Source organism: Mesoplodon mirus (genome assembly GCF_964341445.2).
Source record: "Mesoplodon mirus genome assembly, chromosome: 6".
NCBI classification, from domain to species: domain Eukaryota; kingdom Metazoa; phylum Chordata; class Mammalia; order Artiodactyla; family Ziphiidae; genus Mesoplodon; species Mesoplodon mirus.
In genome coordinates, this window is record NC_138982.1 from 57195920 (window position 1) to 57221349 (window position 25430).

Below are 25430 nucleotides of genomic sequence, written 5' to 3' on the forward strand. Positions count from 1 at the left end.
TTCAGAATTTATCAATTTCAACTAAGTCTGCAATTTGAATGGCAGAAAGTTGTTCATAATATAATATGCATGTGTCAGTGTATTGTATCATATCTAACATTTTATATTTGCTCTCTCAACCTTGAAAGATGTTTGTCAACGTTATTGGTCTTCTCAAAAAGCTAAATAAAACAATAAATTACTATGAAGTGAACAAGTGTATAACATAAAGGTTAAGAAATAGAATGCTGCCAGAGTACCTAAGTTCCCATGTGCCCCTTCCTCATTTTCCCCCATGGAGGTTATATTATGTTGGCTTTTAGAGTAACAATTTTCTTGTTTGCCTTTAAACTTTTACCAGATAACTCTACAACCTTACACAATAAAGTATCACGTTGTCAATTTTTAAACTTTATATAAATAGAATTTTAAAAAGTTATTTTTATATCTGCTTTCTTTCACTCAATACTCTCAAGATTTATCCAGGTAATTGCATATTCAGGAGTTCATTCAATGCATGACTATAATACAGTATATTCATCCATTGTAATGTTGATATAAATTTCTGATTTTTCATTTTCAGGCTATTATGTATAATGTAGCTATGAACATTCTTTTGTACATGGATTCTGGTATTCGTGTGCCTATTCTTCCTGAAATAAATATCTGGGATTACAACTGTTTGGTTTTAAGGTGTGCATATCTTTTTTTTTTTTTTTTTTTTTTTTTTCTTTTTGCGGTATGCGGGCCTCTCACTGTTGTGGCCTCCCCCGTTGCGGAGCACAGGCTCCAGATGCGCAGGCCCAGCGGCCATGGCTCACGGGCCCAGCCGCTCCGCGGCATATGGGATCCTCCCAGACCGGGGCACGAACCCGTATCCCCTGCATCGGCAGGCGGACTCTCAACCACTTGCGCCACCAGGGAGGCCCAAGGTGTGCATATCTTAAACCTACTGCTTAATGCCCAAGCGTTTTGTAAAATGATTATACAATTTACACTCCTACAAGCAGTGGAAGAGACTTCTCTGCTTCCCATTTGTACTAACTAAGCAAATATGGTGCATGTGCAATGGTATCTTACTTGCATTTTCTGCATTATGAATGAGGAACATTTCTTAATAAACTTATTAGCCATTTGGGTTTCTCACCTGTAAAATGTCTTTTTTTCTATTGAGATGTCTGATTTTTCAGATTTAAGTTATTTACATATTCTGGATATGAGTCATTTGTCAGTTGCATAAATTGCAAACATCTACTCTGTGACTTTTACTCTCTTAATGATGTCTTTTCATGACTAGAAGTTCTTAATTTTAATGTAGATTTATCAATCTTTCCCACTATAATTAGCTTAAACAAAGTAACATGTTTAAATACTCTTTTCCAACTCAACAGATTAAAGATACTCTCCTATATTACCTAGTAAAATCTTTATAGTTTTACCTTTCATATTTAGATCTACAATTCCCTTAAAATTCATTTTTGTATAGCATTGAAGAAATTAATTTCCTTCTCTTCTTTTTTTAATAAAGATACCCATTTTTCTCTGCACCATTCATTGAACAGACTGTCTTTTCCCCAATGTTTTAAAGTGCTACTTTTGTCTGTTTATGTATTTTCAATTATAATCCATTAATCTGTGTTCAGTACACCAAAACTTCCAACACCTCAACATCTTGATTGCTACGACTTTATAATAAACCTTGTTTCTAATAAAGCTTCCTCAACTGAGTGGTTATTCATAACTCTTGTATTTCCGTATAAATTTTAAAAACAATTTGTCATTTTACACACACACAAACACACTTTGTATTTTGATTGGCTTTGTTTGAATCTATAATTCAATCTGGGGAAAACATTTTTCAAAAGTAAAGTAACCAATCCATGACTATGGTATAATATCTCTATTAAGGTCTTTAATTAACGTAAATAAAGTCCCATGGTCTTCTCTGTAAGATCTTGTACATCTTTTATTAGATTTATTCTTAAGTACTTCAGTGGTTTTTATGCTATTGTAACAGGTATCTTTTAAGAAAAAGCATTTTCAACCTGTTTGTGGCTGGTATTAATATAATTCATATTTGTATACTGATTTTGTATCAATTTAATTTAGTAACTTATCTGTAGATTCTTTAGGATTTCCTGTCTACACAATCATATCATCTGTGAATAACAGCAGCATTGGTTTTTCCTTTCTAATTTTTATACCATTTCTTTTTCTTACAATACTGCACTGGGAGGGACTACATTAAAATGTTGATTAAAGGTCAAGTAGGCACCCCTCTCCTTTCTGATCACAAAGAATATGTTGCCAAGGTTTCATCATTAAGTATGATGTTTGTTACAGTTTTTTTGGTAGATAATCTTTTATCAGTTTAAGGATGTTCCATTCTACTCTTAATCTGCAAAAAGTTTGATCACAAGAGACAAATTTATCGGATGTTTTCCCTGCAACTATAGAGGTAATATAATTTTTCTCCCTTAACCTATTAGAAAAATATACTGACAAATTATCTAAAATTAGAATAACCCTGTGTGCCTGGCATAAACCCAACTTGGTTATGATATACTATTCTTCTTATGTATTACAATATTTCATTTGTTAACATTTTGAAATATTGCATATATTTTCACAAATAGGATTAACATTTCTTAAAATGCCCAAAGTTATCCAGAACTCATAAAATGAGATGGGAAGTTCCTCTATTCTCTTTAAGTATTTGTATAAGATTGGTATTAATTCTTCATTAAATATTGAGTAGCATTATCCAGTGAAGCCATCTGGGTCCGGTGATTTTTCTCTAGGAATAATTTTAAATGTGGATTCCATTTCTAGAGTGTTTATAGGAACATTTATATGTGTTCTATTTCTTCCTATAGTATTAATAAGTTACATTTTTCTAGAAATATGTCTATGAGAATTGTGGTATTCTGTTGCAGTAATGAGTTCCAATTTGCTCACATCTTCCTGCATCCACACTCCTGGGTAATAGTACCTTCCCACATTGACTTTAAAGCTCCCTTTGAAGTTAAAATTAACTACCTGCTACACTTTGCCAGTGAACATCCAATACATTTCCAACTTCATGCCTTTTCTCACATCACTTCCTCTCCCTGGAAAACCCACATCTTTGGAGGCAACCATAGCTCCCTCCATCCCAATACAATGATAAAAGTTGTGTATTTTCTGCCAGAAAAAATGCATACATGCACATAAACACAAACTTTTATATAAACTATCATAGGATTCACTACCTCCATTCTGCAAAGTAGATTCCAGATTAAAGACTCCTAACTTACACATTGCCCAGTATACATAATGCTTACAAATACTAATAGAGGGAGGAATAAGTAATAAATATGCAAGCAAATACACAACAGAGCAAAGGTTGATATAAGCATTCATACTGGCCTATGAAAATTTGTCTGAAAGAACTGTTTAAAACATGAAACATAAAATATACTTGAGTTTTAAGTATTTATTTACAAAGTTCTTCCTAATACAACTGCTTTTAAAATACAGCAATAAAGGATCATTTACTATTTAAAAGTGGTACATATGTGGCACAGAAAAAAATCTATATAGTCAGTTAAACTATTATAACTGATAACTGAAAATTGTTAAGTGACAATTAAACATTTGCAGTACTCCCTAAACAGGTAGGAAATAAAAATGGATTTATTCATAGGAACTTGATTAATTTGTATTACTGACTTAAAAAAAAAAAGACTACTGTGAAAGATAACATCAGGGTTTGAAAAATATTTTACAAAAGCAAATAAATGTATTTCAGTTTTACACTTAATTATGAGGCCATGATAAAAATTTGACCATACACATATCTATGTATTTTACAGCAGGTTAGCCAACTTTAGAATTATTTCATAAAGAATATAAACAATCTTTACCACAATTTCCCCATGGTCTTATCCTTCAAAATAAAATTTCACACACTATCAAACTAAATCAAGATTTGCTAGTGGCTAAAATCATCATAAGTATATTGTCCCTTAAACAGCTACAAGTATACACCAGTATCATGTTTGTGCAAAATATACATTATTTTCTAATCTTTCTGCCCTTATCTCAATTTGCAAGCGTATTTTGAAAACCATCTCCTTTAACTGTTATTCTTGTTAATAGTGGCAAATCTTTGAAAATCCACATGCTGTATCTTTATTTATAAAATAAACTGCAAAGGGAGCAGTTAAATAACTACTTTAAATAGCACATGTGGACCAAGAACCCACTATTCAGAGATCTATGCAGGTTTTTATCTAGTAAGTACTATGGTATCAATTAATTTCTGAACAAATTGAGATACACAGATAATTATTTCCAAAAATTCATTCATGGACACTATACAAAGAGATTCACAGCAGTATCTGGCGTCAGCCAATAAAATTATTTACTGTATCACGTGGCAAAGTTACTAATATCATGAATAACTTAAATGATTGGTCTTCAATTGGATTCAACAAAGAGAAAAATTACATCAAAATCAATATAATTTTTTACATGAATTAACTCAAAAACTGTCAGAGGTTACCTTACTCTTTCAAGAAGAAAATAAGATGGCATAGTTTAGTGTTACCTTCTTTCCAGCGTTCACCAAGTGCTAACGACAAGTACCATTTAAGTCAGTTTCTTATCTGAATATGAGGTTGTTTAAAAGTTTCTACAAATTAAGACTTTTTTAAGCTTCATATCAAATGAGTTGTAGATCTACTTAAAGTATGACTTCTCCTTTCAAAGAAGGAAGGAAGGCTGACAAGGGAAGGAGATGGGATGCCCTGTAAAGACAAAATATTTTGTACTTAAAGTTTTTTCTTTTAAAAATTGTAATATACAGTTTAGTATGAGACATGTCATTTTTACATTTTACAAATTATCATAACAATTAAGACATCTGAAAAATCTAAACTCTTTAAATAAACAGAAACTTAAAATTAGGGGAAGGGTGGGGAGAACACATAATCAAAACTATTTTAGTATTCTGAAAACAAGAAACAAATGGATGGACTAGTTTACTACATATGAACTCAGTTGAAACAGATATATGCTTAGTGTTTCAGGTTTTTTAAAATTATAAATTAGAAGATAAGTTTTGAGGTTAAAAAGACAAACCCTAGTGGTTTCTTCTTAACTTAATCATAAAGCAGAATTAAGAGGAGTAAAATTACTTCATGGGAAATAATTTTCTAAATTAAAAGTCAAAAACTCTGAAAGAGTTTTTATATTATGTATGCAACCCATATTTATATGTCTGTGTGTGTTTGTGTGTATGTATGATTTTGCTCCATATAAAAATTGAGCAAAACAGCAGTGCTTCTGATAATAGAGATTATTAATATACTAAGCTGTCTAAACTTATTGTTTCAGAGTGTCAAAGTTAAATATCATCAGATTTTTAATAACAAAGAAACATAGACATGAATACCAAACACTCAAGAGGGGGTGTAAATCAAAACAAATTATAAATGTACTGTTTTATTTTAGCAGATATTAATGGCTAACTGTAACTAAACTTAGAGCCAGCAAGGTAGCTAGCTATAAGTTCTCATCAACTAGGTAGTAAATAAAATGAAGTGTTTAAAGAGCTAGGTTGGTAAAGTATTACCATTCAAGTGATAGCAAAGCAATGATTTAAGTAGATAGTATAATAGTTTACATTTTCCTCAGGTAAAACCTTTATGATTTGCCATATTAAAAGCATAAACTTTACATAAATGTCATAAATCTAAGATTAAGAATCAGATCTGTAATATAAATCCACTTCACAGGACAATTACTACTATTTTTTAAATAATCATTTCCATAAATAAGAAAATCTGTAATGGGACTGATTTTTTCTGGACTTATGAGTAAATTATCTTGCAAACATATCTTTATGTGCCAATAAGCAAAGAAATTCTATTAAGCCTATGTTGTGCATTCAAAGCAGTTATAAAGTTGTGAATTCAAAAGTCCCCACCCACCTAAAAAGTAATTCAGTGGAGAAAAATACTTTCTTTTTTCACAAACGCAAACTTCAAATAGCTAATAAGCTCACATTAAACTTCATGAGGCTTGTTTCCATTATTGGTTGGCATATCTCCTAATTCTTCACAAATGTCAAAGATGACTTGGACAGAACTTTTTTTGAAATTTGAAAACTCAGTATTTCCTTCTAGCATCTCTGAAAAACTAGCTCGTGAGGCAGAATGACGTATAGATCGAAACCAGGAGTTTTGAGAGCGCCCACCAGTAGAGTTTGAGCACTGAACATAACCATGCTTAGTATATCCAATTATAGTGCTTGTGGAAACAGAATGGGTAATCTGTTAGAACAGAAATAGGCAATTGAGAAGAGGACATGAATGTCTTAAAGATATTTTAGGTACTTCTTATTTACGTTGTCTACATAAAATTGACAAAACCATAAATAATATATATTAATTTTCCAAAATTCTTCTATAAAATCCAATTATCTTCATTTGAAAAGCAATAATGTTTATAATAGTTACTATAAATGCAGGAAATAAACAAGGGATAGTACTTTGGCCTTCCGAAAGCTTACAATCCGATTTTAGTAAATGAATGCTAAATTTTGTCAATTTCAATATATTTTTCATTAATCAAATTTCTTTGTAAAAATTTATATCATCAACTAAGTACACCTTCTCTCTCACTGGAAGGTTAATCTTGATTAAAAGTTCTGTATAAACATACTCATATTAGCTGTAACCTTTGATGTATATTAACTAATGACTTAACTAGCTTTATAAAAAAATAAGTTATTAAGCATTATGTGCCTTTTCTGTATAAACTTTAACAATTAAAGGTAACCATTTATATAACACCAAAGCACTCCCTTTGTGCACTTTGTGTATATTAACTTATTTAATCCTTACAACTACTACTTTAGATTCATTCTACAGACAGTGAAATTGAAACAGGAAGATCTCTAATAAGCTGACAAAAGTCACACAGCTAGCAAATAGCAGAACCTGGATTTGAACATGAGAGTTCCAGAGTTCACGCTCTTAACCACTACTCAAACTGCTTTTGAGTACAAAATCACATTATACGTGAGTGTGTGTGTGTGTATTTACTCTCTACAATAACACCATAGGTAAGTACTATTAACCTCTTTTCTCTCATCTGCAAAAATGGAGATAAGAGAGAATAGGAAACTTGCTGAAGGACATACAGCTAAGAAGTGACAGTCACTTGTTTTTCTTAAACCTTAGTAGGTAAGGTTAATAATTTTTACAAAGGACAGATACATCACTTTTTAGTGACAGTAATAAATGTTAGAAATGCCCTTAATATTAATTAAATGACTGAAATTCTGACACTGTTGGGAATTTGGATTGCTCAGGAAACATTTAAAAATATATACATGAATTTAGAACCCATATCATCCTTTGACATTCACAGCTTCAGAGATTATATATTCATCACAGAAATAATGAAAGAAATAAAACTCAGTCTCTGCTATATTACTGGAGCCAATCTATAAATAGAACTATCACTATTTACATCAGTAAAGTGATAGGCCAGATTGAAACATGTTTCTTTCTTAGAGATCTACATCTCAATCCCAACAAAATTTCATATCAAACTACACATTAAGTAAGTCTCTAGTTCATTAAGTGAGGTTTTCTGTTACCTAACCTAGTAAAGAGGTCAGATGCTTAGATATATCCAAAAAATTGATGGAGATATTAATATTTCCATCTTTAAAAAGTTAACAAATTCCACACCAACTTCATAAATTTGGAGTCATTTAGCCCGTTAAACCAAAATCACTTACTGCTAATGATGATGTGCTAGACAGACGACTCATTACATGCTTATCATTGCTAGAAGGACTTCTTCCCTCCACTGAACTTTGGGATGTCATAAGAGCCCTTCGTAGAGCTCTTTTTGGAGTTTTGGAGAAAGAGAATGCTCTTGTAACCTAGAGTTAAATTACAATTAATTAAAAAACCTAGACAAATCTAACTGATTAGAACAATTATATGTAAACAAAGCCAAATTCACACCAAAAGTTTTTCTATAAAAAGTATATAGCAAAATTAGAATCTCTTTGGACAAAGCAGTGAGAAAATGTAGTACATTGTAGATTACTCCATCTTGGTTTCATAGAGCACTAGTTCAGCAGGAGAAAGTGGGAGGGAAAATTTGGCATGAGAGAAGAAACCTGGGTGTTATCTGATTCTGCTACAATTTAGTTGTGAGATCTTGGATCCAAAGTCACTTAAACCTCAATTTCTTTAATTGAAAAAGTGTAGGAGTTTATTTGAATCATCATTGTTAACATGTTTATCTACTATACATCATACATGTTAAATTCAGAGATACAATGATGATTAAAGTATAAAGCCTCCCCTCAAAGGCAAGGAAAACAACCACCAAAAAACTTATAAACCTGGCAAGTAGACTACAGTTGCAAAATTTTACCTGTAAAATTAAAAGTCTAGTTCTACTTTTTAAAAACCCTATTACCAACATTCTTGTGTAGTCCTCAACAACTTCAATACTGTAAGGTAAGTAGCAAAGCTATCTTCATCATTAGAAGTCTGAAACACACTTATGGTAAGGAATAGATCCCAGGTTTCCTGACTCTACTGTGTGCCCTTTGCTGAAAAGTATCTGAGGCAATTTCTAACATGCATGCACAGGTATCTATACCTAAAATACCATCAGAAGTATCACAGTAACTATAATGGGAAGGATAAGAAGTTGTTATAATTACTGTGCCAAAGAATTGACTGAGCTAAACTATTATCTCTGTAGGCCATTTCCTAGAACCAAAAACAGCTTTATTTTATACACTACCTGATGTCTATGGCAATACTATTTTAATATACTCTGAAAAATACATTTTGGAGATATGCTGAATAATAATTTCACTAAGACTCACCTTTTTTGAAGTCTTTTTTATTGCTCTAGATGCTCTACTCAAGGTACTGTCCATATCTTTCGTATTTACTTCAAAGGATTCTGGATCAGCAGTGTAAATAAGATTCTCCTGTCGAAAATTAATATTTTTATTTTAAAATAAACAAAATAAAAATACACAACTGTTCCTAAAATCAAACCTTTAAGAACTTATATGCACACATAGGGAGCATATATAAGTGAAGCTACTCAAGATTTCTGATGTGTTTGACATAATTTCTACTCTGAAATTTACTTAAGGCCTCAAAAAGTATATAACAGGAACAAAAACTGATTCAAGGAATCAGATTTTTATATTTTTTACAGTGTGTGTGTGTGTGAGTATAGAAATATTTTCTCTTCAACATGGCAAAAGTTCTCAAATGATAAGACACTGACTCAGGGCTTTAAACAAATTTACTATGCATAATATTTGAAATGTAGGAAAGAGCTCAACTGAAGTTGCCTAATATCTGAATTTACAAACATTTCTTAGTAACAAAATTTCACAACTGGGAAGAATTTTGTGGTTTAACACAGTATAAATCAGGATATAGTTAAATGTTTGCTGCCATCTTGTGGATAATTTTACTTTATGAAATATCTTCATTAACTGTTTATATTTCAGTTCTAGAATTATTGGCCATCCTGTGGCTAGTAATTCAATAGATTTTATTTTAAGGAAATTTTTCCATTAACCGTTTACATTTCAGAATCATGGTTATGAATTTAGAAAGGACTGCATAAGCCATGTAGTCGGACATTGTGATAAATGCAGGAGTAATCTCTATAATAGGAAATCACTATACTGCAGAAATCCATTTTATATATGGATATCTAGAACTGTGAGAAAAAATTCTTATAACGAGCAGTTTTTTGGCTTTACAAAAAGCTGTCTGCATCTCTTCTCGTCAGCACTCTTGTACGCACTAGCACTGTATTTCCTTCTATGAACCTTTTTGTGGAACAATCCTTTATTTATAACAACATATTCTTGGCCCACAGAAATTTTTAAAAAACAAACAAATCAAGGACCAGAGGAGGTGGTGGAATAGAAGGAAGTGGAACTCACCTCCTCCCACAAATATACCACAAATACATCTACATGTGGAATAATTCTTACAGTATACCTGCTGAACGCCAGCAGAAGATCTCATAAAACCAAAATGCAAGAAAGATCACCACTTAACAGGGTATGGTGAAAGAAAGAAAACGGGAATTGGGATGGGATCTGTGCCCCTGGGAGGGTGCTATGAAAGAGGAAAGGTTCCCTCACCCTGGGAAGCCGCTTTACCAGCAGGGGAGATCAGTGGGGAGAGAAAGGGAGCTTCAGAAGCTTGGAGGAGAGTGCTGCAGCCAGTGTGCAACAAGAAGAACATAGAGAGACCTGCACAGAAGGCCCTGGCCATCTCACTGCAATCCCCAGCCTAGGACCCACATCTGCTGGTACACACAGGGGCTGAGGGCTAAAACGTGGGCTTCAGAGGACAGACCTGAGGAGAAGACTGGGATTGGCTGCATGGAGACAGCCTGAAGGGGCTGCAGTGTGGTCCACAGCTGCAAACGGGGGCATGCGCAAGAAGGATCCCAGATCTGTCACTGATGCCCCATTGTTAACCTGCAAGCTCGAAGGGAGGGGCGGGGCCTGGAACAGCAGCCTCATTCTCAGTGTGCTCACAGAGGGTGAGGCTCTGCCTCTGTTTTGGGAGCGAACAAGCTTGGGTGAGCTGCCCACACATGGAGGCAGGGCTGAAACCCTAGCCTATGGCCAGCGGCTGCACAACTTCAGAAGCAGGGTTGAAATCTGAGTGTTCTAGCAGCTGTGGTATCTGCGGATTTGTGCACCTGAGACAGCTTTGTAAACCCAGTGCCTGCAGGACATCAGAGTAGATTATTGGCGCTCCTATGGCTGGGGCAGGTCTGGCGATAGCAGGCTCTGCTGGCGCTCACACACAGAGGCGGGGCCGGGGTCTGGGCTGACTCAGTAGCTCCTACGGTGGGTCCAGGTGCTCGACCCAGTCCAGGTGCGCGACCATGGCGTACCAGTGCTTGAACTCAGTGGTTCCGTGTCAAAAGATCTATGCTAGTGGCTTTGTGAGCACAGCACCTGAGGGATACCCAAGCTTACTGCCTGAATTCCCATGGTTGAGGTGGGACTGAGGGCAGTGCCAAAGACAGTATACATTGGTGAGCCAACACGACAGGTAACAGGCAAAACCACAGAGCGACTTCCCAGTAGACAGCTTCTGCAGAGGAATAATCAGGGGCTCCTCTCCCAGCAGGGGCATTCAAGCCCCACCTACCTCACACCAGTCCAGAAACAGAGCTGGTGGCATCTACTCCAACAACTGGGGAGCAGACCCTGCCCCTGACTGAGCTGGGACAACCAAAGAGCAAAGAGGAGGCCACTCTCAACATCAGTGCAGGCTCTGGTCATCACGGTAACAATCATACCCCCTATTAAGGGGATAACGGCTAACACACACTAAAGAAAAATGTGGCAGACATCCATAATAAAAACAGCCCTTGCACAAAAATATTACACTCATGAGGGCTACACAGGGAAACACAAAAAACAGCCCTTCAAGACCAGAGCAGATAACTATTTCTCCTTTATTCACAGAGTCAGAGAAATAGAAGTAAAATGAAGCAGAGGAAACACTCCCAATTAAAAGACCAAGAGAATTCCCCTGAAAGAACAATGAAACAGACATCTGCAGTCTAGCAGATCCGGAGTCCAAAAAGGAGGTAATGAAAATACTGAAGTAATTAAGCAAGTCTATCAATAGAAATGCACATTACTGTAAAAAAGAACTAAAAACTATAAAAAGGAGGTAATTAAATTAGAAAACTCATTTGCCAAAACAGAAGCTGAGCTCGAGGCAATCAACAGCAAACTGGATAATGCAAAAGAACTAATAAGTGATCTGGAAGATAGAATAATGGAAATCACCCAATCAGAACAGCACACAGAAACACAAATGAAAAAAAAAAAAAAAAAAAAGGAAAGCAATAAACGAGACCTATGGGATAATATAAAGTATCCAGATCTATGCATAATAAGGATCCCAGAAGGAAAACAAAGAGAAAAGGGGAGCAAAAATTTATTTGGGGCTTCCCTGGTGGCGCAGTGGTTGGGAGTCCGCCTGCCGATGCAGGGGACACGGGTTTGTGCCCTGGTCTGGGAAGATCCCACATGCCGCGGAGCGGCTAGGCCCGTGAGCCATGGCCACTGAACCTGTGTGTCCAGAGCCTGTGCTCTGCAACGGGAGAGGCCACAACAGTGAGAGGTCCACGTACCGCAAAAAAAAAAAAAAAAAAAATTTATTTGAAGAAATTACGGCTGATAACTTCCCAAATATAAAGAAGGAAACAGATACCCAGGTACAGGAAAGCACAGAGGGCCCCAAACAAGATGAACCCAAACAGACCTACATCAAGACATATTATAATTAAAATGGCAAAAGTTAAAAGATATAAAGAGGATTCTAAAGGCAGCAAGAGAAAAACAAAGCGTTAATTACAAGGGAAACCCCATAAGGCTATCAGCTGATTTCTCTACAGAAACACTGAAGACCAGAAGGGAGTGGCAAGATATATTCAAAGTCTTGAAAGGGAAGAAGCTGCAACCCAGGATACTCTACCCAGCAAGATTATCACTTAGGATAGAAGGAGAGATAAAGAATTTCTCAGAGGGCCTCCCTGGTGGCGCAGTGGTTGAGAGTCCACCTGCCCATGCAGGGGATACGGGTTCGTGCCCCGGTCTGGGAGGATCCCATATGCCGCGGAGCGGCTGGGCCCGTGAGCCATGGCCGCTGGGCCTGCGCATCCGGAGCCTGTGCTCCGCAACGGGAGAGGCCACAACAGTGAGAGGCCCGCACACCGCAAAAAGAAAAAAAAAAAAAAAAAAAAAAAGAATTTCTCAGACAAGCAAAAACTAAAAGAATACAGCAATATTAAACCTACCCTAATAGGAGTATTGAAAGGTCTTCTCTAAATAGAAAAGAAGCAAGAATCTAGAGGAAAGAGAAATATCTCAATTGGAAAGTAAATCACTTAAACAAGCCAGTATACAGATTAAAAAAATAAATTTTTGTGAAAATGATGATAACTACAATGAACACCAAAAGAATAAACATGAAGATGTAAAAGAGGACATCAAAATCATAAAATGTGGGGGAAGAGAGTATGAAAAATATACAACAGATTCACAAAAACCAAAAAGAACAGCACAGAAGTGTAATACAAAAGAAAATCATCAAACTACAAAATGAAAAACAAAAAGAAAGGAACGAAGAAGAAATACAAAATCAACTGGAAAACAAGATTTAAAATGGCAATAAATACATATCTATCAATAATTACCTAAAATGTCAATGGACTAAATTCTCTAATAAAAAGACATAGAGTAGAAGATTGAATAAAAAAACAGGAGCTTACTATATGCTGCCTACAAGGGACCCACTTTAGGGCAAAGGACACACATAGATTGAAAGTGATAAGATGGAAAAAGATATTTCATGCAAATAGAAATGACAAGAAAGTGGGTCTAGCAATACTCCTATCAGACAAAACAGACTCTAAAACTAACGTAATAAAGATAAAAAAGGATACTCTATAATGATAAAAGGGTCAATACAAGAAGAGGCTATTACACTCGTTAACATAACACTTGTTAACATATGCAATATAGGAGCACCTAAATACAAAAAGCAAATGGTAACAGACATAAAGGGAGAAACTGACAGGGATACAATAGTAAGAGACTTCAACACCTCACTCACACCAATGGAGAGATCTTCCAGATATAAAAAATCAGTAAGGCAACAGAGATACTAAATGATACAATAGAACAGTTAGACTTAATTGATATTTTCAGGACCTTACATCCAAAAAAACCAGAATACACATTCTTTTTAAGTGCACATGGAATAATCTCTAGGACGAACCATATACTAGGACAAAAAACAAGCCTGAACAAATTTAAGAGGATAGAAATGATTTCAAGCATCTTTTCTGACCACAAAGGCGTGAAACTAGAAATCAACCACAAAAAGAGAAATGAGAAAAAAATGATTACATGGAGACTAAAAAACATGCTACAAAAACCAATGGGTTGATGATGCAATCACAGAGGAAATCAGAAGATACCCTGAAACATGACATAAAAACAACCATACAAAATCTATGGCATGCAGCAAAAGAAGTTCTTATAAAGAAAAGAGCTGGTTCTTTGAAACGGTAAACAAAATCAACAAACCTCTCTTCAGGCTCATCAAGAACAGAGGACCCAAATAAACAAAATAAGAAATGAAAGAGGAGAAATAACAACCAGTACCACAGAAATTAAAAAAACCATAAGACAATACTATGAACAATTATATGCCAACAAATTCAACAACCTAGAAAAAATGTACAATTTTCTAGAAACATACAACCCACCAAAACTGAATGAAGAAGAAAGAAAATTTGAACAGACCATTCACCTAGAAATGAAATACAATATGTAATGAAAAAACTCCCTGCAAACTGAAGTCAGGACCAGATGGCTTCACTGGGGAATTCTACCAAGCATACAAAGAAGAACTTATAAAAACCCTCCCCAAACTCTTCCACCAAAAGATTAAAAAGGGAACACTCCCAAAGGCATACTAGAAAGCCACCATCACCCTGATACCAAAACAGTACCAAAAAAGAAAATTAAAGGTCAATATCTTTGATGAATATAAATGCAAAAATTCTCAACAAAATATTAGCAAACCAAATCCAACAACACATAAAAACAAGATCATATACCACAATCAAGTTGGATTCATCCCAGGGTCAAAAAGATGGTTCAACATATAAATATCAATCAGTGTGCTAACACCATATCAACAAAAGAAAAGACAAAAAACACATGATCATCTCAATAGATGCAGGAAAAGCATCTGATAAAATTCAATGTCCATTCATGATAAAAACTCTTACCAAAGCAGGTATAGAAGGAACATATCGCAACATAATAAAAGCTGTTTTGACAAACCCCGAGCCAAGATAATACTCAATGGTGAAAAGTTGAAAGCCTCCCCGCTAAAATCTGGAACAAGACAAGGGTGCCCACTCTCACCACTTCTATTCAATATAGGATTAGAAGTCCGAGCCACAGCAATGGACAAGAAAAAGGAATAAAAGGTATCAAAATTGGAAAAGAGGTAAAATTGTCATTACATGCAGATGATATGACACTAAATACAGAAAACCCTATAGACTCCACACAAAAACTATTAGAACTGATAAATTCAGCAAGGTAATGATACAAGATTAACATACAGAAATCTGTTGTATTTCTTTACACTAACAATGAAATATCAGAAAGTTTAAAAAAAAAGAAAAAATCCCTTTTGAAACCACATCACACACACAAAATATTTAGGAATAAACCTGACCAAGGAGATGAAAGATTTATATGCTGAGAATGCTAGAAAATTGTTAAAGGAAACTGAAGATGATTCAAAGAAATGAAATCATGCTCTTGATTGGAAGAATTAATATTGTTAAAACGGCCATACTACACAAAGCAATCTACAGATTTAATGCAATCCCTATCAAGTTACTCATGACATTTTTCAAAGAACTAAAACAAACAGTCCTCGTATTTATATGGAACCATAAGAAAACCAGAATTACCAAAGCAATCCTGAGGAAAAATAACAAGGCTGGAGGCATAACCCTCTCAGACTTCAGTGTTGTATCAAAACAGTAATCAAAACAGTGTTGTACTGGCCCCCAAACAGACATATGGATCAATGGAACAGAACAGAGAGCCCAGAAATAAACCAACATACCTACAGTCAATTAATCTTTGACAAAGGAGGCAAGAATATACAATGGAGAAAAGACATTGTCTTCAGCAACTGGTGCTGGGAAAGCTGGACAGCTGCATGTAAATCAATGAAGTGAGAACACACCCTCACGCCATACATAAAAATAAACTCAAAATAGTAAAGACTTAAATATAAGATGCGACACCATAAAACTCCTAGGAGAGAACATAGGCAAAACATTCTGACATAAATTGTACCAATGTTTTCTTAGGTCAGTCTCCCAAGGCAATAGAAATAAAGGCAAAAATAAACAAATTGGACCTAATCAAACTTATAAGCTTTTGCACAGGAAGGAAACCATATAAAGAAAAGACAAGCTACAGAAGGGGAGAAAATATTTGCAAATGATTCAATCAACAAGGGATTAACTTGCAAAATATACAAATAGTTCATACAACTCTATAACAAGAAAACAACCCAATCAATAACTGGGCAGAAAACCTAAATAAACATTTCTCCAAAGAAGACATACAGATGGCCAAGAGGCACATGGAAAGATGGTCAACATCACTAATTATTAGAGAAATGAAAATCAAACCTATAATGAGGTACCCCTCACACCAGTCAAAATGGCCATCATTAAAAAGTCTACAAATAACAAATCCCAGAGAGGGTGTGGAGAAAAAGGGAACCCTCCTATACTGTTGGTTGGAATGTAAACTGGTGCAGCCACTATGAAAACAGTATGGAGGTTCCTTAAAAAAACTAAAAATAGAGTTGTCGTATGACCTAGGAATCCCACTCCAGGGCATATATCCAGAGAAAACTATAATTCAAAAAGATACATGCACCCCAATGTGCACAGCAGCACAATTTACAATTGCTGAGACATGGAAGCAACCTAAATGTCCACTGACAGATGAATGGATAAAGAAGATGTGGTATATATACAAAATGGAATAGGGACTTCTCTGGTGGCAAGCCACAACTATTGAAGCCCATGTGCCTAGAGCCCATGCTCTGCAACGAGAAGCCACCACAATGAGAAGCCTGCGCACAGCAACGAAGAGTAGCCCCCACTCGCCACAACTAGGAAAAAAGCCTGTGCGCAGCAGCAAAGACCCAATGCAGCCAAAAATAAATAATTAATTAATTTAAAAAGAAAAAAAAGTTTAAAAAAATGGACTGACTACCCCTCAGCCATGAAAAAGAATGAAAGTATGCCATGCAGCAACATGGATGGACCTAGAGATTATCATACTAAATGAAATAAATCACAAAGAGAAAGACAAATACCATATGATATCACTTATATGTGGAATCTAAAATATGACATAAATGAACTTATTTACGAAAAAGAAACAGACTCACAGACATAGAAAATGTAAAAACTTATGGTTACCAAAGGGGAACAGGGGTGGGAGAGGGATAAATTAGGAGTTTGGGATTAGCAGATACAAACTACTATATATAAAATGGATAAACAACAAGGTCCTACTGTATAGCACAGGGAACTATATTCAGTATTCTATAATAAACCATAATGAAAAAGAGCATGTGTATATATATGTATAACTGAATCACTTTGCTGTACACCAGAAACTAACACAACGCTGTAAATCAACTATACTTCAATTAAAAAACATAAAATTTAGAAGTCTGTTAATTTTTCTAAACAGTTAGGTAAATACTTTTAATAAAGTATTTACTTTATAAGCAATAATAATTATACCTCAATATCTTTGAAGATCAGATTTAACTATAATAAACTGAATGTTTTATTCCCACAGGAAATGTCCAAGTACTATACTGAAAAAGGTTATCTGTCTATACATTCTCCTCCATCTATGTCATTTGTGCAAAGATGAAAGGATCTATATCTATCACGTCTCTCCCATATATAATGAAGAAATCTATCTTTTAATGGACCTAGATTTCATCCAAGATCTACAAGCTACCTGATTTCTGGTGAGTCATTTAACTTCAATAATTTGATTTTCTCATATATCTTCACTTTAATCTGTACAGGATAAAAATGATTATATATTCATAATGGCATTTGATTTTAAGAGATTGGACTAAGAAAACTGCATTGGCAACTTGCCTGACAGGGAAGGCAACTTGCTACAACTCACCTATTGCTCTCAATAAGATAAAAGAACAATAGAACAAAATACTCTCTCACAGATAGCCAAGTCAAAGAGCACTAATGTAAATACATTATAAGTCCCAAAACCTTCACTACAGCAGAGCCACAGGAGCTGTAAGGCTATGAGGCCTTATATATAAAGCCCTGTCTGTAAGCTAGGGACTCAGAGAAATGTTTCATGTGTCTATATTTTTAAAAATTTCCTCCAAAACAACTTTTAAATCAGTTTTCCTCAATAAACACAACACAAACTCTCCTTCATTCATAATTAACAAGTCATTAGAAACGTACTCGTTTAGTCTGTACATTACCATGGAGTTTAAACTTTCATTATAATAGTGGTTTAAGAACTTACAGCATCTGCTTTACAAATGGTGTTGGCTACATGTCGACATAGCATCTTTAGCCAGTTTTCTTTTGGAAGTTCCTCTGATGTCATCTGGAAACTGAGCAGCACATTTGCCTGCTCTGTAGGTGGCCTTACAAGCAAGGCAAAAGCATTATGGCAATCTAGGGTTCCAGAATAATCACAAACATTAAATGTTACTCCTTGGAAAATGACAGACTTAACACAAGTTAAGTTCCCTCAGAGCAATGAAATTCCAAAAAATTATCTCTTCTCTACCTTTTCTGTCCCCTCTTTTTTTTTTTTTTTTTTTGCGTTACGCGGGCCTCTCACTGTTGCGGCCTCTCCCATTGCGGAGCACAGGCTCCCGACCCGCAGGCTCAGCAGCCATGGCTCACGGGCCTAGCCGCTCCACGGCACGTGGGATCTTCCCGGACCAGGGCACGAACCCGTGTCCCCTGCATCGGCAGGCGGACTCTCAACCACTGCGCCACCAGGGAAGCCCTCCCCTCTGTTTTTAACTGGACAAAGAATAGCATCATATTAAGTTGAAACACTGGAAAGAATTATAATAGTATGTACCATGTGAGGAACCAACAATGATATTGTTAAGTAAAGCAGTATTTTCCATGACACTTAATATTTTCTTTGATGGAGTTTTTAAAAATTAGATTATATCATTTCTTAGAATTCTAGAATTTAAGTTTTAAAATAAAGTGACATTGTAAGAATAATTCAATAATTCAACCTATTTAAATCAAGTTCAAATAAATAAAATACTCAAATATTAAAATTGTTAAAAAATGTTTTATGACCAAGATGCTAAAACAGAACCTATTTTAAACAATGAAGTCTTCCATAATTATAATCCAAAAATACAGAGATCATTTAAGTGTATGTTCTATGTAACCTTTAATAAATCCAGGGGCTTCCCTCCCTGGTGGTGCAGTGGTTGAGAATCTGCCTGCCAGTGCAGAGGACACGGGTTCGAGCCCTGGTCCGGGAAGATCCCACATGCCACGGAGCAACTGGGCCCGTGAGCCACAATTACTGAGCCTGCGCGTCTGGAGCCTGTGCTCCGCAACAACAGAGGCCCCGATAGTGAGAGGCCCGCACAACATGATGAAGAGTGGCCCCCGCTTGCCGCAACTAGAGAGAGCCCATGCACGGAGACGAGGACCCAACACAGCCATAAATAAGTAAATAAATACATTTAAAAAAAAAGGTGGTAAAAATTCTAGTTTAAAAAATAAATAAATAAATAAATAAATAAATAAAAAATCCAGAATTTGACAACTGAGTAAAGATAGCAATATTAGTTGCCATTCAAGTTTTTTTAATTGTTTCTCATAAATTAAAAGCTTTCCATCATTTGAGGATGGGATCAGTAATGGAACCCGTTTTACACTGTAAAACTATATGCCTAAACAAGCAAAATATTGCCAGGCATGCACATCACTAGGTACTATTTTAAAAATTGATACTGCGTCAGTAGGTATAAACTTTTCCCAATTTCAGGCCTTCAAAGAATCCTCTCTAACACTCCCAAAGTATAGAGGAAAAGCTTTCCTCAATACACATTTGAGCCCATGTTGAGTCTACCATAGTTACTTTGGGTGTACTTACTCATGCACATCTATTCCTGGTCATATCCTAAGTGTATCCCTAACAATACAGCCATTGGCAACAGGGAAGGTTATAAGCTGTGGGGCACAAGTAATAGACTACAATTGCCTTTGGATTCTGAAGGAATACAAATAAGTTTTGGTGTGGGAATGGGCACTATTTTGATATGTAACCACTTAAAAACTCTCTGTCCCTTAAGAGATGAATATATCCTTCAGATTGAGATAGTATTTTCATTTGAAAAAAATTAAAAATCTCCCAGTTCCTAGAGATGTGGTTGAAGAACAATTACTTTGCCAGAACTAACCAACAATATTTAAAGATAATTTACCAGTTTAAAAAATATATATAAGGGAATCAAACTTTCAATGAATATAAACTATTTTTATCTAGCCAATTGTTTATCCAATGACCATACCTTCTGTCTCTCGTATGTCTAGAACCTTCTTAATCTGAGAAAGAGGCATTAGATGAATATGCTTAAGAGAAGCTGGGGGTCGGGTCTGGCCATGAGGACTCCTAAAAGTGCCAATAACCTTGTGTCGTTTTCTTGCTATCTGATTATAGAAAAAAAAAAGTCATCGTCAGTAACATAAAAAAAAAACACCAAATGCTTCAAAGTAAAATGGCACTAATCACATAAATCTATATGCAGCTTATTTAACTACCAGTCATTCCAAAATTACTATCTGATAAGAAGCATAGTTACTATGTGACAAATTCATACATATAACTATGTAGCAGAAATGCTCATGTTTATATGTGAAGAGCTCAAAAGTCAGGAAAACAGGATATATGGAAAAGATCCCAGAGGTGTGAAAGAACTTAGAAGCACTGTGAGAAGTAACAGGATACAAAGGATGAAGGAACCTTCAATAAAATGCCTTGAATTCGGAAAGGGGAATAGTTGCTCTGGGATTGCTGCCTTGGGTTCAAAAGATAATTGATTTCAGTGTAAGTGCAGAATACACAATTATCTCAGATGCTTTGCAAGGCACTGAGGATAAAGGAGTGAATAATACAGAAATGGTTCTGGCTCTCATAATACCTACATACTACTGAAAAATAGGAAAATTAAAGTAACTAAATAATACATTAAAAATTGATACAAATTATAAAGTCAAGGTGCTATGTTAAGATATAACTTTACCTAAACTGGGAACTCATGCAAAGGAAGACATAGGTAAAGTAATGCTGGAGAAGACAGGAGCAAAATCAGAAAGGACCCTGTGACTCATGATGTATTTGAGTTCTGTGAATTTTATAAGGTGTTTAAATTTATTGTTTTCATTTCCATGAAATCCTAGTATATTATTTTGCCTTTTTAAAAGAACATTTCTTTGGGGGTTATAATCATCAACTGAAAGATATTAACACAAAATGATTTAGATTAAGCTACTTAATGAATTGAGATTGACTGGTCATTATCATGAATATGACAAAGTAAGGCTGAAAAATGTACTGTTGATAGCTTGTGTTGGCTAATGAGAAAAGATCAAAAGGCAGTCAGTATCATACTCACATTGATGCAGAAATATGACACAGATTTATGATACATATCAAATATTAAAAGCCCATTTACATTAATATATGAAAAAAGCAGATTCTTTAAATAATTATTTCCACTGTACTATTTGAATATACTTTTAATTTAGCTGAGCAAAATAAATAATTTTAAGGTTCATTTTTAAAAAGGAAAAACAATGACAAGTTCTAATATTGATGATACAAATGTTAGTCCATCAAGGTAAAAACTCAAAATACAGATACATCACCTGTCATGTTTAAGTGAAGTCAGTTTAGATCTTATCTATTTTAAATGCTTCTAACTTTTACCATTCTCTTCATTCCAAATTTGCTCCAAGTTCTGTTATTCTTTTAAACAAACAAGCTACAGAATAAGAGTTTATAAATCTAAAAGTCCAAATTATAAATTTGGAGTTCAAATTTAATGTTAGAAATAGAAATGTTACAGTTAATGTGATTCTGACATGGAGACTAAGAGAGAGTAGAACAAAAAGTCACTGAATTCAGGAAGATGAAGCAAGTGAGAAGCCAGGGTATCAGATAACAGACTTGGAGGCTACAAGGAATGACCAAATGGCAGGAATTAAAATGGAAGGTAAGTCAATGAGCCAGTTGTAGAAGACTTCACAAAAATTGAAGGGGATGTAATACAAAAAAATTTAAAGTAAGCCTCAACTATCTTAAGGATTAAGAGGATAAAGACCAGAATGGATTAGCAAAGGAAGTACAGATAACCTAACCTATTAGATGAATGGAGCCAGCTGACTTATGAACAGGAAAACTTACAAAAGCTTTAATACAAGCAAACAAACAGAACTACTAAGCAGCTACATGGTACTCAGTGAGCATGACACTGCAGATTCAAATAAAATATGATCAAAAATTGACTCTACCTAGTCCCTGTTCTCAAAAGCAGAGCAGGCTAAAGCTCGCATTATGGGGGAGACAAGTAGTTCAGAATTATCTGCCTCATGGTTTTTTACAACTTTCTCAGTTCAGGGTAAGGTCAATTGTGTACAGTATTTTCACTGCCTTTACTTTTGTGTTTTGTGACAGTACTGACGAAATGAAAATACCATTTTTCACTAACCTCACAACAACAAAACTCTTTAACACAAGTAAATTTTTGGTGAGATTTTACTGCACCTGTAACTGTACTTGGCTTGTTCTCTAAGATTCCCTTGTATTTATACTTTAAAAACTCATGTGCAGTAGACCTTCAATGGCGGAGGAGTAAGACACGGAGATCATCTTCCTCCCCACATATACACCAGAAATACATCCGCATGTGGAACAACTCCTACAGAACACCCACTGAACGCTGGCAGAAGACCTCAGACTTCCCAAAAGGCAAGAAACTCCCCACGTACCTGGGTAGGGTAAAAGAAAAAAGAAAAAACAGAGACAAAAGAATAGGGACGGGACCTGCACCAATGGGAAGGAGCTGTGAAGGAGGAAAAGTTTCCACACACTAGGAAGCCCCTTCGCGGGTGGAGACTGCGGGTGGCGGGGCGGGGGGAGCTTCGGAGCCACAGAAGAGAGCGCAGCAACAGGGGTGCAGAGAGCAAAGTGGAGAGATTCCCACACAGAGGATCGGTGCCGACAAGCCCTCACCAGCCCAAGAGGCTTGTCCGCTCACGAGCTGGGGCGGGCGGGGGCTGGGAGGTGAGGCTCGGGCTTCGGTCAGGGGAGAGGTCTGGGGTTGGCGGCGTGAACACAGCCTGAAGGGGCTAGTGCGCCACAGCTAGCCGGGAGGGAGTGCGGGAAAAAGTCTGGGGCTGCCGAAGAGGCAAGAGATCATTGTTTTGGGGTGCACGAGGAGAGAGGATTCAGAGCACCGCCTAAATGAGCTCCAGAGACAAGCCGCGGCTATCAGCGTGGACACCAGAGACGGGCATGAGATGCTAAGGCTGCTGCTGCAGCCACCAAGAAGCCTGTGTGCAAGTACAGGACACGACTCACACCTCCCCTCCCGGGAGCCTGTGCAGCCTGCCACTGCCAGGGTCCCGTGATCCAGGGACAACTTCCCCGAGAGAACACATGGCGCACCTCAGGCTGTTGCAACGTCATGTGGGCCTCTGCCGTCGCAGGCTCGCCCCACATTCCGTACCCCTCCCTCCCCCCTGCCTGAGTGAGCCAGAGCCCCCTAATCAGCTTCTCCTTTAACCCCATCCTGTCTGGGTGGGAACAGATGCGCTCAGGCGACCTACATGCAGAGTTGGGGCCAAATCCAAAGCTGAACCCCGGGAGCTGTGGGAACAAAGAAGAGAAAGGAAATCTCTCCCAGCAGCTTCAGGAGCAGCGGATGAAATCTCCACAGTCAACTTGATGTACCCTGCATCTGTGGAATACCTGAATAGACAACGAATCATCCCAAATTGAGGAGGTGGACTTCGGGAGCAACTGTAGACTTGGGGTTTGCTTTCTGCATCTCATTTGTGTCTGGTCTTATGTTTATCTTAGTTTAGTATTTAGAGTTTATTATCATTGGTAGATTTGTTTATTGCTTTGGTTGCTCTCTTCCTATTTTTTTTTTAATATATAGATATTTCCCCCCTTTTCCTCTTTTTGTGAATGTGTATGTGTGTGCTTCTTTGTGTGATTCTGTCTGTACAGCGTTGCTTTTACCATTGGTCCTAAGGCTCTGTCTGTCTGCTTTTTTTTTTTAGTATAGTTTTGGGGGTTTGTTATCATTGGTGGGTTTGTTTTTTGCTTTGGTTGCTCTCTTCTTTCTTTCTTTTCTTATTTTAATTACTTCTTATTCTTTTAATTTTTAATAAGGTTTTTATTTTTTATTTTAATAACTTAATTTTATTTTTCTTTCTTTCTTTATGTCTTTTTTTCTCCCTTTTCTTCTGAGCCATGAGGCTAATAGGGTCTTGGTGCTCCAGCTGGGTGTCAGGCCTGTGCCTCTGAAGTGGGAGAGCCAAGTTCAGGACGCTGGTCTACCAGAGAACTGCTGACTCCACGTAACATCAAACGGCGAAAGCTCTCCCAGAGATCTCCATCTCAACACTAAGACCCAGCTCCACTCAACGACCAGCAAGCTACAGGGCTGGACACCCTATGCCAAACAACCAACAAGACAGGAACACAACCTTACCCATGAGCAGAGAGGCTGCTGAAAATCATAATAAGGTCACAGACACCACAAAACACACCACTGGATGCAGTCATGTCCACCAGAAAGACAAGATCCAGCCTCATCCACCAGAACACAGGCACCAGTCCCCTCCACCAGGAAGCCTACACAACCCACTGAACCAACCTTAGCCACTGGGGGCAGACACCAAAAACAATGGGAACTACGAACCTGCAGCCTGCAAAAAGGAAACCCCAAACACAGTAAGTTAAGAAAAATGAGAAGACAGAGAAACACACAGCAGATAAAGGAGCAAGGTAAAAACCCAAGAGACCAAACAAATGAAGAGGAAATAGGCAGTGTACCTGAAAAAGAATTCAGAGTAATGATAGTAAAAATGATCCAAAATCTTGGAAATAGAATGGAGGAAATACAAGAAGTGTTTAACACGGAACTAGAAGAACTAAAGAGCAAACAAACAATGATGAACAGCACGATAAATGAAATTAAAAATTCTCTAGAAGGAATCAATAGCAGAATAACTGAGAAAGAACGGATAAGTGACCTGGAAGATAACATAGTGGAAATAACTACCACAGAGCAGAATAAAGAAAAAAAGAATGAAAAGAACTGAGGATAGTCTCAGAGACCTCTGGGACAACATTAAACACACCAACATTCGAATTATAGGGGTCTCAGAAGATGAAGAGAAAAAGAAAGCGACAGAAAATATTTGAAGAGATTATAGTTGAAAACGTCCTTAATATGGGAAAGGAAATAGTCAATCAAATCCAGGAAGCAAAGAGAGTCCTACACAGGATAAATCCAAGAAGAAACACGCCACGACACAAATTAATCAAACTACTAAAAATTAAATACAAAGAAAAAATATTAAAAGCAGCAAGGGAAAAACAACAAATAACACACAAGGGAATCCCCATCAGGTTAACAGCTGATCTTTCAGCAGAAACTCTGCAAGCCAGAAGGGAG

The 25430-nt window shown here is 36.4% G+C and overlaps 1 protein-coding gene and 1 long non-coding RNA gene across 8 annotated transcripts in view; one reads left to right on the forward strand and one right to left on the reverse strand.

Moving 5' to 3' along the window:
* The first annotated feature begins 434 nt into the window (after window positions 1-434).
* Window positions 435-4156, forward strand: LOC309806927. Its single transcript, XR_014294460.1, has 2 exons — window positions 435-672; window positions 912-4156. It is a non-coding gene; the product is annotated as an uncharacterized lncRNA (long non-coding RNA).
* The window catches only part of ECT2 (epithelial cell transforming 2), a 63149-nt gene continuing 41375 nt past the window's right edge, over window positions 3657-25430 (reverse strand). For 2 of the 7 annotated variants that reach the window (XM_082625992.1, XM_082625989.1), the window contains 6 exons: window positions 20250-20388; window positions 18215-18369; window positions 8888-8995; window positions 7775-7921; window positions 6029-6296; window positions 3687-4769 (listed from right to left, as the gene is read on the reverse strand). In XM_082625992.1, the coding sequence (XP_082482118.1) occupies window positions 6030-6296; window positions 7775-7921; window positions 8888-8995; window positions 18215-18369; window positions 20250-20388 (816 nt within the window). In that variant the 3' untranslated portion in view covers window positions 3687-4769; window position 6029. Of the gene's footprint in view, window positions 4770-6028; window positions 6297-7774; window positions 7922-8887; window positions 8996-18214; window positions 18370-20249; window positions 20389-25430 lie in introns of all 7 variants that reach the window. The other 5 variants (XM_082625991.1, XM_082625990.1, XM_082625995.1 and 2 more) reach the window with 5 other exon arrangements.